We start from the raw sequence: 15674 nt of genomic DNA on the forward strand, positions 1-15674 counted from the left end.
GGTGTCCAGCCGGTTCGGACCGGTTCACCCAAACCAGAATGGCTCTATGCCATTCTATTTAGGCACGGTTTTTTAGGCCGGGCGCATATGTGGAAGCAGTGGTGAAATGTAAAATTTGTTACTACCGGTTCTGTGGGTGTGGGCTTGGGGGGGGTAATGTGACTGGGTGGGCGTGGCCAACTTTTTTTTTTTTTACTTTTAAAAGCATTTTTTTTACAACCTTAAGAGGTTGCAGGAAAAAATGCTTTTAAAAGCCTCTGACGATCCCAGTTGAGCTGCATGATCATCAGAGGCTTTTTTTTTTACTTTTAAAAGCATTTTTTCGGCTGAAGAGGTTGTAGAAAAAATGCTTTTAAAAGTTAAAAAAAAAGCCTCTGATGATCGCACAGCTCAGCTGGGCATGGGGGGGGGCAGGGATTTTTGCTACCGGTTCTCTAAACCACCCGCTGCTATCGCTGCTGGATCAGGTGATCCAGTCCGAACCAGGAACATTTCACCCCTGCGTGGAAAGCAGGCACATGCATGAAGCGAACGTGTGCATATGTGGCGAACATTACAGTAGTACCATTATGGGAAACCCACTGCTGATGTTTAGATATGTTTAATACACATAGAGACAAATCTCTATGTCTCTACAAGTAGTCCTCAACTTACGACCACAATCGAGCCCAGCGTTTATGTTGCTCAGGCATTCGTTAAGTGAGGTTTTGCCCCATTTTATGACTTTTCTTGCCACATTTGTTAAGAGAAATTGTTAAACTAGTAACACAGTTGTTAAGGAAATCTGGTTTCCCCGCTGATTTTTTTCCGGTCAGAAGGTCGCAAAAGGGGATCACGTGACCCCGGGACACTGCAACCGTCATAAATGTGAGTCAGCTGTCAAGCGTCCAAATGTAAATCCCGTGACCATGGGGGGGATGCTGCGTTAAGTGTGAAACATGGTCCTAAGTCACTTTTCTCAGTGCTGTTGTAACTTCGAACGGTCACTCGGTGAATTGTTGTAAGTCGAGGACTGCCTGTATTAAAGATGGCGAAGGTAAGATAGATATAATGAAAACACAAGGGATCAGTTCCTACTTTAGAACATAGAATAACAGGGTTATTCTCTTGGAGGCCTTCTGCCTGTCCAGACTCTTCTTGAAATCTCCAGCGATGGAGCACCCACAACTTCTGGTGGCAAGTTGTTCCAAGGATTAATTGTTCTCACCGTCAGGAAATTTGGCCTTAGTTCTAAATTGGATCTCTTTTTAATGATATATATATCATCAGGTCTTTGAAGACCTTCCTATTTCAGCAAACTGGGCTGGCTTAAAATTTTAATGGGTTATTTTACGGGCAAAGGGTTTTAAATTTTGGGAAGCCAATTTGATTTAATTCTGTTTTAATTCATCTTAATTTTTATATTGTATGTATTTTAATCTTGGCTGTTCACCGCCCTGAGTCCTTCGGGAGAAGGGCGGTATACAAATTTAATAAACCTAAACCTAACCTAACCACAACCGGTTAGATCATATATATATATATATATATATATGATATGACTAATCTTAGTCTCCCAATGGGCAGCAGAGTGTTTGCTGGCTGCCAGGGGGAAAAAAAGCCTAGAAACTAGTGGATTGTGATTTCACTGAACTAGGGCTGCATAAAAATCTTGGTTTACGTAGGAAGAACCTGGCTAAAGAGAAATACACATAAAGGCCTACGAAAAGGAAAGAAAACAAATACTGTACCTTTACAGGGAGGATACATGGGATGAGGGTGTGGCTAACTGATGAGGGTTTATAAATCCGAAATAGATCTATCTTAGTCTTCTTAGTCTCCCAATGGGCAGCAGAGTGTTTGCTGGCTGCCAGGAAAAAAAAGCCTAGAAACTAGTGGATTGTGATTTCACTGAACTAAGGCTGCATAAAAATCTTAATTTATGTAGAAAGAACCTGGCTAAAGAGAAATACATACATACATACATACATACATACATACATACATACATACATACATACATACATTGGCAGCTGTGTATATTTATTTTGGATGCTTTTATTGTTTTTAAAACGCCTTGGTGTTTGTTTGATGGTTTTTATACTTTCGGAATTGTAAGCTGCCCGTAGTCAATGAGTGAGACAGGCAGCTGTCGAAATAATATATATATATATTTCTGCCCTTCTTTTGAAGGTGTCTTTGCTTTGATATGCTGGTGGAGCCCACATATACTCAAAAGAAGGGAAGAAATTGTTGGATGCAACATCCACTAGATGTCACTATAGCACAAGAAATAATCTTTCTAAATTCTCAAGCTCCATATGGAGCCCAAACCCCCCCCTTTGCTTCTGCGGCCTGGTTCCGAATGGCTCACAGCCCGGTAAATGGGCTGCGTACCAGGGGTTGGGGACCCCTGTTTTATCGGCTGCAAAAGTGTTCTTTCCACGGCCCATTGTAAACTTCAAAGGGTGATTAAATAGCCGGTCTCAAGTCAAGGATTACCTGTATTCAATGGTGGGATACAGCCGGTTCGGGCTGGTTCGGGAGAACCGGTTGTTAAATTGCTGGCTGGCTCTGCCCCTCCCTGCCCTGCCCCTTCCAGGAGTCCCCATGCGCCCTGTTTTGGCTCCCAGGTAAGTGCAGGGAGGCCTACTGGGCCCAAAATGGGGCACAGGGGGTGCGGTACCTCCCCCGGCGGCCCGTTTTTGCGCCCAGGAGGCTGCAGAGATGCCTACTAGGCCTAAAACAGGGGGCGGGGGTGGCACATACCCCCGCAGCCCATTTTTGCTCCCAGGACGCTGCACGGAGGCCAAGTGCTGCTTGTCATATGCTCTCATAGAGAGGGGCTCCTCCGGGTGCCGTCAGCCAAACAATGTCGACTGGCGGCCCCCAGGGGGAGAGCCTTCTCTGTGGGGGCACCTACTATCTGGAACGAGCTCCCCCCGGAGATACGGAGGATCCCAGATCTGCGCACCTTCCGCCGCGCTCTAAAGACCTTTTTATTTCACCAGGCGGGCCTGGCCTAACTTTCTCCCTCTTTTTAAACAAATTTTAAACAATTTTAATATTTTAATATTTTCAATATCTTTTAATTTTCAAAGTTTAAATCTGTTTTAAATTGATTGGGGTTTTAATCTGTCTGGGCCAAATTATTTAATTCGATTTTAGTTCTGTTTTTTAAATTTTGTATGTATGTATTTTATTGTTGGCTGTTCACTGTCCTGAGTCCTTCGGGAGAAGGGCGGTATACAAATTAAATAAAAGTTAAAGTTAAAGTCACACCCTCTGGCCATGCCCACCCAGCCAGTCATTACGGCAGAGAACTGGTTGTTAAATTATTATTATTATTATAATTTTATTTCTATACCAACCTTCTCCTGCGGGACTCAGGGCGGTGTACAGCCAAGATAAAACATTGCATATAAAATTTAAAAACAATTTAAAAAACAATTAAATAATTTCGGCCCAAGATATTAAAAACAACCCAATTAAAACCAAATTCAATTAAAACTGAGAGGATGGGATCAAGCCAGCCCAACTAGATGGAATAGGTGTGTTTTCAGGGCCCGACGAAAAGTCCAGAGGTCTGATATCGTGCGTATCTCAGGGGATAGGTCATTCCAGAGGGCGGGTGCTGCCACAGAGAAGGCTCTCCCCCTGGGGGTCGCCAGCCGACACTGTTTGGCCGACGGCACCCTGAGGAGGCCCTCTCTGTGCGAGCGAACCAGTCAGTGGGAGGCTATTGGTGGCAGAAGGCGGTCTCGCAGATAACCCGGCCCTAAGCCATGGAGCGCTTTAAAGGTGGTCACCAACACCTTGAAGCGCACCCGGAAGACCACAGGAAGCCAGTGCAGCTCACGCAGGAGAGGTGTCATATGTGAGCGCCCCGTCGCTCCCATAATCCCCCGCGCGGCCGCATTCTGGACTAACTGTAGCCTCCGGGTGCACCCCAAGGGGAGCCCCATGTAAAGAGCATTGCAGTAGTCCAGGCGGGAAGTGACGAGTGCTTGAGTGACCGTGCGTAGGGATTAAATTATTTGAATCCCACCACTGCCTGTATTTAGAAAGGAGCTACAAGTAATCGGAGCAGCTACAACAAAAACGAAGAAGGCTCTGTTCTTTATTCTGTGCATTAGGGTTTTGGTTTTTTTCGTACCGTGGACAATGGGCTGTTTTGCTGTTCCAACGGCTCAAAGTGGAATGCCATTTCCTCCCTTAATGTTGCCCTCCGTTTTCAGTGCGGAAAACACAATTCTGCAGCTACGCAATTGGCCTGCATTCAAGCAGGCTCTAAGAGGCACCTGCTCTGAACTCCAGTGGTGAACCTTTTATTCCCGCAGAAACTTTTGTGGCCTGCTGTGCGCTAAGCGACCTTGTCTCTGCAGCTCCCTCTTTAGTGTTCGCCCTGCTTGAGAGCTTTCTCTCTCTCCTTAGTGCTTTGTGGAAGCGGGCAGATGCTGCCGCTTTTGACCAGATTTTAAATCCTTTTTCGAGATGATTGTTTGAGAGAGGAAGGAGCTTCATTCTGGTTGTCGTTTGTGGTTTGTTTAGAAACGAGGATTGGGTACAAGGAATCACAATCCCCGGGAGGAATTAATATATAAAATGTCCTTTACGTGGACAATCCCAAATTAAAGTCAAGACGGTTGACTAATTTTTGATGGTAAAAACCAGGAATAATATTACAGAATATTAAATCCCGCATACGTAATACAGAGAGTCCTCGACTTGCAACAGTTTGTTTAATGACCAAAGTAGCAATTCTCTTTGAATAAAAGTAAAAGTAAACAAGGTCCACATTCTTCCATATCTAACTAATATCCTAGAAACAGGTCTTACATAAGTTTTTTTTTTTTAAAAAAAAAGGTAAATAAATCAAGAATGTTCTCTAAATCAAGGTTCTCCAACCTTGGCAACTTTATTGTTGCCAAAGTGGCTGGGGAATGCTGGGAGTTGAAGTCCGCCAGGCTTAAAGTTGCCAAGGTTGGGGACCTCTGCTCTAAATTCAGAAAAGGACACATTATCAAATATTATATTTTGGCTTTCTATATGGACTTAGACAGTGTTTCTTAACCTTGCCCACTTGAAGAGATATGGACTTCAATTCCCAGAATTCACCACCCAGCAAGGCTGGCGAGGGAATTCTGGGAGTTGAAGTCCATACTTCTTTACGTTGCCACGGTTGAGAAAAACTGAATTTACGGGACAGATCGCAGCATCTCACATTAATCCTTTCTACTAAAACAAAAGAAATGCCGAAGTAAAGGATTTATATTCAGCTCTCTAATCCAATTAGCATAATTAGATTTAATTGGGCAATCCATCCCCATGACAGCTTGAAACTAGGAAGCCAGACTTACTATGATTTCGTGGAAAATCTAGCTGCAGGAGTGTGATTTCACTGAATTCCCAAACCATAAAAGTTTCTTGCTATTTTATTGGCTTCCAAATTAATTATCTGAGCACCAGACAATCTGCCTGTGCCCGAAAGAGCCGGCTTAACGAAGATTTTAGCCACAGCTTCATCCTTTTTTTTTTTTTAATTTGATTTATATGCCGCCCTTCTCCGGAGACTCAGGGCGGCTTACAATGCGTTAAGCAATAGCCTTCATACTTTTGTATATTTATACAAAGTCAGCTTATTGCCCCCACAAACTGGGTCCTCATTTTACCTACCTTAGAAAGGATGGAAGGCTGAGTCAACCTTGAGCCTGGTGAGATTTGAACTTACAGTAATTGCAGTAATTTGTTTAACGAAAGATATTTGGTCACTGATGAGGAGTGCATTATGCCCAGGAATATTCTGTCTAACTTCTCAGAGCCAGAAGAAAAAAATATATATTCTACTCTTCCAAGCTTTTTATTATGTTATTATCAATGATTGTTCTGCCTTATGTGCTTGTTTACTGAATTTAATCTTTGTCTATTATATTCTCACTTTTCCCCAAAAACATTCTAGTACTGTAACAGGTTTTTTTTAATTCATTTGTTTTGTGCTTATTAGCCAGTGTGAAACCTCTGTGATAGAAAAAAGAGCAGATCGCTTTTGAAATAATATATAAGTGAAAAGAAATATTTAAGAAACTATCGGTATTATTTGAGACCAAAGGTAACACGGTATTTAAAGATGTTAGATATCTAGACACGATGTCTTCCTTTTTCTCTCATTTTAAAAATTGACACTTACTGTGGGGTTCTTGGTGGTCTCTGATCTCAGTTGTTTCCTTGCAGACATTTTATGTCCCAACTAGGTAACATCATCAGTTTTAAAAGGGAGCGGGGTTTGCTCTCAGTTTGGGGTTGGTGGGAGCATTGTTTTCTTCTTGCTGATTCCTTGATTAGGTTGTTGTTTACTTTTTAATTGTTTGTGTTGTTGGTTCCAACTCTAGACAAACTGAGTTGGTAATTCCAACTCTAGAACTACTATCTCTAGAACTACCAATTCAGACAAATAATCACACAGAAAGCAATACCCCGATCAAGAGCTAAAGAAGCTCCTTGGATGAGAAGCGAAACGTCTTCAAAGAAAAGAAAATCCAGTTGCCTCTTGAAAAAGCACCTTTGGGACAATCAGGACCTGGATGATTGAGAATCTCCATAAACATTTTCCTTCTTTCCTTTCCTTTCCTTTCCTTTCCTTTCCTTTCCTTTCCTTTCCTTTCCTTTCCTTTCCTTTCCTTTCCTTTCCTTTCCTTTCCTTTCCTTTCCTTTCCTTCCCTTCCCTTCCCTTCCCTTCCCTTCCCTTCCTCTTTTCCTTTCCTTCTTTCTCCGGACTTTCTTTTTTTTCTTTGAAGACATTTCGCTTCTCGTCCAAGAAGCTTCTTCAGCTCTGATTAAAGTCTATCAGCTCTGAAGAAACTTCTTGGATGAGAAGCGAAATGTCTTCCAGAAAAAACAGGAAGTCCAGTTGCCTCTTGAAAAAGCACCTTTGGGACAACCGTGACCTGGATGACGGAGACTCTCCATAGACATATCCCAATCAAGGAACCAACACAAACATTCTCACCCATGATGACAGGAGAAGCCACTAGTATCTAAACAGAGAGCACACCTCACTCCCTAATAACCCTGACGGTGTTACCTAGTTTGGTAATGGAATGTCTGCAGCAAGAGCTCAGAGAGAGCACCAAGGACCCCGCACAATTCAACCCTGAGCTACAAATGTTCTCTTCAACTGAAAGTCACACTTACATCAAACTCATTCAGGGCTGCAGCGAGCTCCCCAATCCCAGTGTGGCCCTTGTTCTCGTCGGTGGGCGAGGTGGCCTGAGCTGCGTTGGAAATTCCAGCAATGGCTTCCTGGACTTGTTTGAAGACATAATCCCTGTTGGCTCTGGTGGCTGCGACGTCCGGGTGGCGGAGGAAAGCTTGTGAAGCAGTGTAGAGCATTGTTGCATTTTTCTTCAAGGCACCACGAGCTGCAGCCATTTCATCTCTACAGTGGGGATCCTTTAGCTCCTGTTTGAAAGAGCAACAGAAAAATGAAAACAACAACAACAAGGGCTACCAACCTGCCTCCCATTGAGGGCCTCCTGTACACTGCACAGAGTCAAAAAGAGGGGTGTGAAAATATCTAGACCCCTCACATCCTGGACATAAACTGTTTCAACTTCTACCCTCAAAATCACGCCATAGGGCAGTGATGGCTAACCTTTTTGCCATCGCGTGCCAAAAGCGATGGGAGTGCAGGGGGGGGGTCGCACGCGTCTGTGCCCACACCCATTAATTCTATGCACCCCGTTCCCTGCGCTCCCACCGCTTTTGGCCCACGATGGCACGGTGGGCCCAGTAGCGGGGGTGGGGAAGGCCGTTTTCACCCTCCTCAGGCTCCTAGAGAAGCTCTGGAGCCTGGGGAGAGCAAATAACGGGCCTTCCGGTCCCACCGGAAGTCGGCAAACAGGCCATTTCCCGTCTCCAGAGGGCCTCTGGGGGATGGGGAAGGCCCTTTTCACCCTCCCCAGACTCCTGGGGAGAGCAAAAAAATGGGCCTCCCCCCCACCAGGCCCTCCGGAGGCAGGAAACAGCCTGTTTCCCTACTTCCGGTGGGCCCAGAAGGCCCGAAAATCAACTGGCTGGCATATGCATGCATGCCGTAGCTGAGTTCACGGGCCCACCGATACGGCTCCGCATGCCACCTGTGGCACATGTGCCATAGATTCACCATCACGGCTATAGGCTCTGCATACCAGAACAACAAGACACACGGACAGGTTTTTCCCGAATGCCATCACTCTGCTTAACAACTAATTCCCACAACACTGTCAAACTATTTACTAAGACTGTATTACTATTCTTCTTCTCATCCTTCCTATTACCTAACTTCTTTTCTACTTATGACTATAATTTGGTTGCTTGCATCTTTACGATTTATATTGTTTTATTTAGTTTCCTAGTATGATTTATGTTGATTGCTTATTTAGTATCCTATGACTATCACTAAGTGTTGTATCTTATGATTCATGATGAAGGTATTTTTTATGTACACTGAGAGCTTATGCACCAAAGACAAATTTCTTGTGTGTCCAATCATACTTGGCCAATAAAGAATTCTAGAATTCTAGAAAATGAAAAATGAAAAATGCACTCAATCACACATAGAGTCTATATAATATCTATTAAATCAGTGCCTCGGCAGAGAAGCCAATTGTTATCCATAAGTACAAGGGAGCCTCCGAGCCCTTCCAAACTTCTCCATCTATCATGGATGAACCAGACCTAAAAAGGTGGATAAAGATGCTCAGATATCTCGAAATACAAAGGTATACATGCCACCTGGAATGAAAAAGATAAGTAACGAGGAAGGTGAGTTAACTCTGTTCCAACTCTTAAGCAATGTACAGCAGGGAAAGTGGCTCAAGGATCATCTATCATCCCTAAACAATACTGTCTGTCTATCTGTTTCTCTTCTCTTCTCTTCTCTTCTCTTCTCTTCTCTTCTCTTCTCTTCTCTTCTCTTCTCTTCTCTCCTCTCCTCTCCTCTCCTCTCCTCTCCCCTCCCCTCCCTTCCCTCCTCTCTTCTCCTATCTATCTATCTATCTATCTATCTATCTATCTATCTATCTATCTATCTATCTATTTTTTTGTCTGTCTGTCTTATGTCAGAGTATATTCATCAACTGGAATAGGACATGGTAACAAGGTCAGCCAATGTATAGGCATAGCAACTGTCAGCCAATGAGGGCTGTTTAGGAGCTGAGACTGTCTGGAGCCAGGGCGTGTCTTAGTCTGCAGCTTCTGAGTCTGTGCAGAGAAACTGAAACTAGTCTCCTCTGCTGAAATGAAACTAACTGTTCTCTCCTGCCTTGTGTTTTGCTTGTAACTGCTACTACGTTGAAGAAGAATCTATATTGGTATTGTACATTTATCTTCATGCATTATTATGTATATAAAGAAGTTAATGAATCCTACTGCATCAATCTGCCTGTGTGTGCTTGATTTTTGCAACAAACTCTGACATTATATTGATCCAATCTCACAACAGGGATTCTGGGCAGCCTACAAAGATCAACAATTAAAACAATAACCCATTGTCCCCTGGGTAAATAAAACTTCATAATAATAATAATAATAATAATAATAATAATAATAATAATAATAATAATAATAATAATAATAATAATAATACCACCACCACCACCACCACATCAAAACAGGGCTGCTTTAAGCACATATCCAAATGTCTGGGGGAACTGAGGAAACCCGGGGTCATTCTACAGATTATGTAGGATGCCCCTTTCTGTACGCCCACCTGTTGTCTTCTAGCAGCTACGTAATTAAGTTTCACCATCTCCTTTCCAAATTCTTTGAAGCGGTTTGCAAGGTCTTGTTCGTTGGTGGCATTCTTCACGGCTTCTAACGCTTCCTCTACCTGGAGAGGAAGATAGAAAGTTGAGAGTGCAGTCTATGATTTAATAATAATAATAATAATAATAATAATAATAATAATAATAATAATAACAACAACAACAACAACAACAACAACAACAACAACAACAACAACAACAGTAACAGGGTTGGAAATGATGTAGGGTTTCCTGCCTGAGCAGGGGGTTGGACTAGATGACCTCCAAGGTCCCTTCCAACTCTGTCATTCTTATTCTTATTTTAATCATTCATTGCAAGGCTATAGTGAGAAATCACTATCTCAAACACTGGGAGATTGCAAATTAGTTCCAATACTCTTGACTTTCTTTTTTTCATTTCAATGACAGTAGTAGATATATAGGGTGGTTTCCATGTGAAAAATAAATTAATCTGTTTTTTGTAGCTCTTTGAAGTATCAGCAGGAGTCCCTACCACAAAGTGTATTCAAGTTATATGTGTTTTATAATGTGGACATTGCAAAGACAAGCAAGCAAGACAAGCTACCTCAGCTATGCAATGGTTTCCTATCCATTTCTAGCAACGGAATCTACAACTGAAGCAGCTCAAAATAAAGTTCCCGCAGGAAAATAAAGAAACTATTATTAACCTTTAATTTTTGGCATGAGTGTTTTTACCCCTTGCTTCAAATGTATTTTCTCCCTTAAAAAAAAGATGTTAAATGACAGGCAGGCAAAACTATCTACCCAACTTTCTTCAACCTTCCGTTTCAAAAGAAAAGCAACTCTTGATATTATTAGTGTAAAAAAAAAAAAAAAAAAGGTAATGATTAACTGTCACAGCAAAATATATCTCAGGGCGATATATATCAAAAGCTGGCAATAATACAGCAATTAAAATGCCAATTGCAATCTGTCTGCAATCTGAGAGGGAAACATTGCTGTGCGTGGGAGGAACAGGGGCTCGTCTCATTTCGTAAAATAACGCAAATGCATTGCAATGAAAGTTGAAGATAAAATATTTGGGGAGTCCGGTGTCCCTGGGTGCCGTGTTTCTATAAGAAGACTGTCTAAAACAGGGGTCCTCAAACTTGGCAGCTTTAAGACTTGTGGACTTCAACTCCCAGAATTCTCCAGCCAGCTATGCTGGCTGGAGAATTCTGGGAGTTGAAGTCCACAAGTCATAAAGCTGCCAAGTTTGAAGAAGCCTGGTCTAAAATAACATTATTCTGGGATCCCATTTAAAGATCCTCAAATCCATTACAGAAAAGGAATAAAAGTTGAGTCACCTTACTGAACCCCAAAATCTAAACAGTGTTAGATATGGTTAGAACTTAGAATAACTTTATTGTCACTTTGAGCGGACACTAATCGGCATACATTAAAATGATATTTCGTTGCATGCAGCTCTCAAAAGGGTCCATATACCTCTGTCAGGTTTCGTTGCTATCTTAAATAAACTTCATTCTCAAACGCAAAGTCTCTAATGAATGTTTTCTTTATTTAAGAATAGAAATAACGTCATCCCTGAACTCTTGTGCAGCCAAAACTGGCCCCTCCTTCGAAACCCCTCCCTTTCCGTTTTTCAACCCCAATGTCTCATTGGCCATCATGCAGATCCATCTCTCCGTCCCAAGCACTTTCTATTCACAGGAATTCCCCCCTCCCTCTGTCATCCAGGTAACGCTATCTACTAAAGAGCAGGAAACTAGGTAAAAGTTCATCTCAGCATTAAAACAAAGCTTCTCCCTCTCTCATTCATGTCAGCGCTGGAAGAGATCATAAATTGGTCATGAATATACACGACATGAACATGACAAAATAAATAAAAAAAATATGCATATACCCACATATATTATATGACCTAGAGAACCAACACAGTTGTTTAGTACTAGTTTTTAGTATTTAGTTTAGTATTGGGATGGAAGCACCATGACGGTAGTCTAAAGAAGGCAGCTGAAGATCATGAAGAAGGTCCTGTCAAGCCAATGGCACCTACTCAACAAGAGCTGAGGTCAGCTCAACTTCAAGCATTTATTGTTTGTGTGTGATACGGAACGGTAAGCGAAAATGGTCACGAAAATGGTCTATGGTACACTATTCCCACAATCAGACAGATGGATAGATTTCAGTGACTGCTGACTCCTGGCATCTGCCTGGACGGGTCCTTGCAGCTTTTTAGGCAATATTTTTAGGAAAGGGTTTGGCACTGCCTTCCTCAATCTCCTAGTTACTGGCTTGGTGCCTTAGCCAGTACATTAAACAGGATCTTGGAAGGAAGGGAGGGAGGGAGGGAGGGAGGGAGGAAGGAAGGAAGGAGGGAGGGAGGGAGGGAGGAAAGGTAGGAAGGAAGGTAGGAATTAAGGAAGGAAGGAAGGAAGGAAAAAAATAATTAAGCGAAGGAAGGAAGGAGGAAGGAAAATAAACAAGGGAGGGAGGGGGGGGAGGGAGGGAGGGAGGAAGGAAGGAAGGAAGGAAGGAAGGAAGGAAGGAAGGAAGGAAGGAAGGAAGGAAGGAAGAAGGGAAAATAATTAAACAAAGGAGGGAAGGAAGGAGGAAGGAAAATAAACAAGGGAGGGAGAGAGAGAGGAAGGGAGGGGGAGAGAGAGAGAGAGGGAGGGAGGGAGGGAGGGAGGGAAGGAAGGAAGGAAGGAATTTAGCCTGCCATGATGTCTTGACAAATCAGATTAAGTTATGCTACTTAACCTGTTGTTTTCTTGTGCTTACGGCTATCACTTTGCAAACTATTCAAGAATGTTTCCAGATAGCAATGACAACAGGGCCCAAAACTCCCTGGATTTTCCATTTTCCCATTTTTTTTGAAGATGAGAACGTTTTACTTCCTTCGTTTTGATGCATCGTGCCCAGAGATTTCTCCAAGATTCACTAGCAAATAATAATATAAACGATGCTGAAAAACAAAGTAATTTGTTAAGACACGGTTTCACCCAGTAGAATTCCTGGGGAATTGGTATTTATCTCTGATTTATCTTTGTGGCATGGTAGGTAGGTAATTCATTAATCACACGTTGCCATTTTTCCAAGATAGCTAGCCTCCTCCTATCATTATGTTGTGGAGACACAGTGGTTTGAATGCAGTATTGCAGGTTAACTCTGCCCACTGCCAGGAGTTCGATCCTGACCGGCTCCAGGTTGACTCAGCCTTCCGTCCTTCCGAGGTGGGTCAAATGAGGAGCCAGATTGTTGGGGGCCAGAGGCTGACCCTGTAAACTCCTCAGAGACTGTTGTAAAGCACTGTGAAGCAGTATATAAGTCTAAGTGCTATTATAAAGAGGACATGGTTATCATGACTTTCTGTCCCACAATGAGCAATAAGCCGGACTATATGACCACTAAGATCTCCATGAATCTGAATCTCCACGTTTTTCAAGCAGTCCCACGTCATCCTTAGTCTCTTCTTACATCATCCTTAATGAAGCGTGCCAACCAGCATCTGCATTTCCTGTGTTGGATGCGGAGAGCACATCTTTCTCCTGTACTGGCCACTTTTTACAGATTGAGAGTGTTTCAACAAACTGCATCACTGTTTGGTTTGGTGGCAGCAGTGCCTCAGATAGAAAGCCCATACAGAGAGTGGTGAGGACAGTGGAGATTATAGGAAGCTCGCTTCCCGTTATTCAGGATACTGGTTATAAGCGCTATGTAAGAGCTCGAAGCTTTGTTAGAGACCCCCATACACCCACTTCATGGTCTGTTTCTGTTGCTCCCCCCTGGGTTTCAAAGTATTTCTAGCAGGACTACCAGCTTTGTTCCCTATGACATCCGTCTGGTAAACTTGCAAGATTTGTTTTTTTCTCGCCATGTACATGTATACATCCGAACTAGACTATGTTGTCTCTCTGAATATTCAAAGTGACAATAAAATTATTATTTTATTCTAAGTCCTTGGTCTACAACAAATAGTTCATCCTAAAAAGACAGACAGTGATTTACTCCGCTGGTTCAATCCAAATGCCTTTTGAAGTCATTAAAATACGAGCTTTCCTGGTAGTACCAACCCTAACCCTCAGACCACTGGATTCCTGGCACATCAATCCAATCATTTCTGGAATGGTGATTATGAGATGGTTGGTAAAAGGTAAAGGAAAAGGTTCCCCTCGCACATATGTGCTAGTCGTTCCTGACTCTAGGGGGCGGTGCTCATCTCCGTTTCAAAGCCAAAGAGCCAGCGCTGTCCAAAGACGTCTCCGTGGTCATGTGGCCAGCATGACTAAACGCTAAAGGCGCATGGAACGCTGTTCCCTTCCCACCAAAGGTGGTCCCTATTTGTCTACTTGCATTTTTTTTACCTGCTTTCGAACTGCTAGGTTGGCAGAAGCTGGGACAAGTAATGGGAGCTCACCCCGTTACGCGGCCCTAGGGATTCGAACCGCTGAACTGCCGACCTTTCGATTGACAAGCTCAGGATCTTAGCCACTGAGCCACCGTGCCCCTGAGATGGTTGGAAGACATCTAAATGATTTACTGAAATCTGTGGGAGAGATCCAAAGTTATTCGGTGGGAGGAGATGAGACCCTTGTCTCAGGCCTGATCCCAAGTTGGCATGAGAAGCAAACAGAAGGAGTTTTTTAAAAATTTCTATGAAGAATCTTGTTTCCAATTTATTTCTTTATTATTTTATTAAACACATTTGTACGGACACTAACTCAGGCACAGCTGACTCCAAGTGGCTCGCAACATTAAAATCCACAATATAAGAACCATAAAATGCACCCACGGCAACAGCAACACAATCAAACCAATTGATTATTATACAATTAGTTGTAATTAAGCCGAAAGGTAATGGATCACCGCAGGACAGTAATGTCTTCCCACGGAAAACTATCCACAGCCAAACTTATAACGCAACGGCCACAGCTATATGTACAGTGGTTTAAGATACCCTCAGCCTGAATCAACAGATAAAAATGTTTAATATTTTAAAACACCAGAATAAATAAATACTAATCCTCAGGAGATCCTCTCGATAGGAGCTAGGATTTGCAATGGTTTTCTCAGGGAATATTGCTCCAATATTAGTGCTCTGCATTTTTCTGTCAATATTGAACAAGACCATAAAATTGTTCCAATATTTTTTTCAGTTGGTACCAAGGCAATTGTATTTCTTCAACAGAAATATGGAAGTGTTTTATTATTGCATTTTACCAGAATGCAAAACAGATTGGGTTGCATGAGGGTAAATTGAATTTGGAAAATATCTAAAACATGCTTGTAATTGGAAGACTGGTGCAGTTAATAGTGAGCAAGTCAAGATTTTTTTTTAAGGATTTAATTTTAACCAGAAAAGTTCCTGGGTTGGTCAGCAAACACCAATGAAAAAATACTTTTCATCATCTCATGCTGTTATAAGATTTTACAAGCAGTCTGCCTGTTTTAAGCGCTAAAGCTAATGTTAGAAAACTAACAGTGCTTGTAATTCATGGGGAATTACAGAATGTAACTAATTGAACAGCATTAATGTTTTAGAATCAAGTCTGCTCTCAGCTCTACCCCTGCAGCAATATTGAATCAACAGATCAAATAATTGTGAATTACTGTTTATAAGCAGTTTACAGATGAAATGAGAATCATAAGCTAGAATTCAGTTGGGGAACAATTAACAGTAGATTAAAAAAAGAAGAAGAATGGATTGCACTTGGAAATTAATTTTAATATAAAACCGTCACTATAATCTGAACGTTAAAATGTGAGGTATTAGCGGGTTTGTTTGTATCATTTGTTTTTCTATTTGGGGGAAAAAAAATTGTTTTCCTCTATTGCAACTACGCAATTTCAGAATATGCCAGCCTGAAGATTCTCATAAACAGGAGCTGGTGATAGATGAGAAAAGTTATCAGTTATTCATTTAGGTAC

At 42.2% G+C, this 15674-nt stretch overlaps 1 protein-coding gene across 1 annotated transcript in view; it reads right to left on the reverse strand.

Annotated features, from left to right (window-relative positions):
- The window catches only part of CTNNA2 (catenin alpha 2), a 613234-nt gene that overhangs the window by 430687 nt on the left and 166873 nt on the right, over positions 1-15674 (reverse strand). The window contains exons 5-6 of the mRNA XM_070948152.1: positions 9728-9847; positions 7171-7437 (exon numbers count right to left, since the gene is read on the reverse strand). Coding sequence (XP_070804253.1) covers positions 7171-7437; positions 9728-9847 — 387 coding nt within the window. The remainder of the gene's footprint in view (positions 1-7170; positions 7438-9727; positions 9848-15674) is intronic.

The sequence above is a fragment of the Pituophis catenifer genome, unplaced genomic scaffold (genome assembly GCF_029215685.1).
Source record: "Pituophis catenifer annectens isolate HBS135680 unplaced genomic scaffold, rPitCat1.0.hap2 SCAF_8, whole genome shotgun sequence".
NCBI classification, from domain to species: Eukaryota; Metazoa; Chordata; class Lepidosauria; order Squamata; family Colubridae; genus Pituophis; species Pituophis catenifer.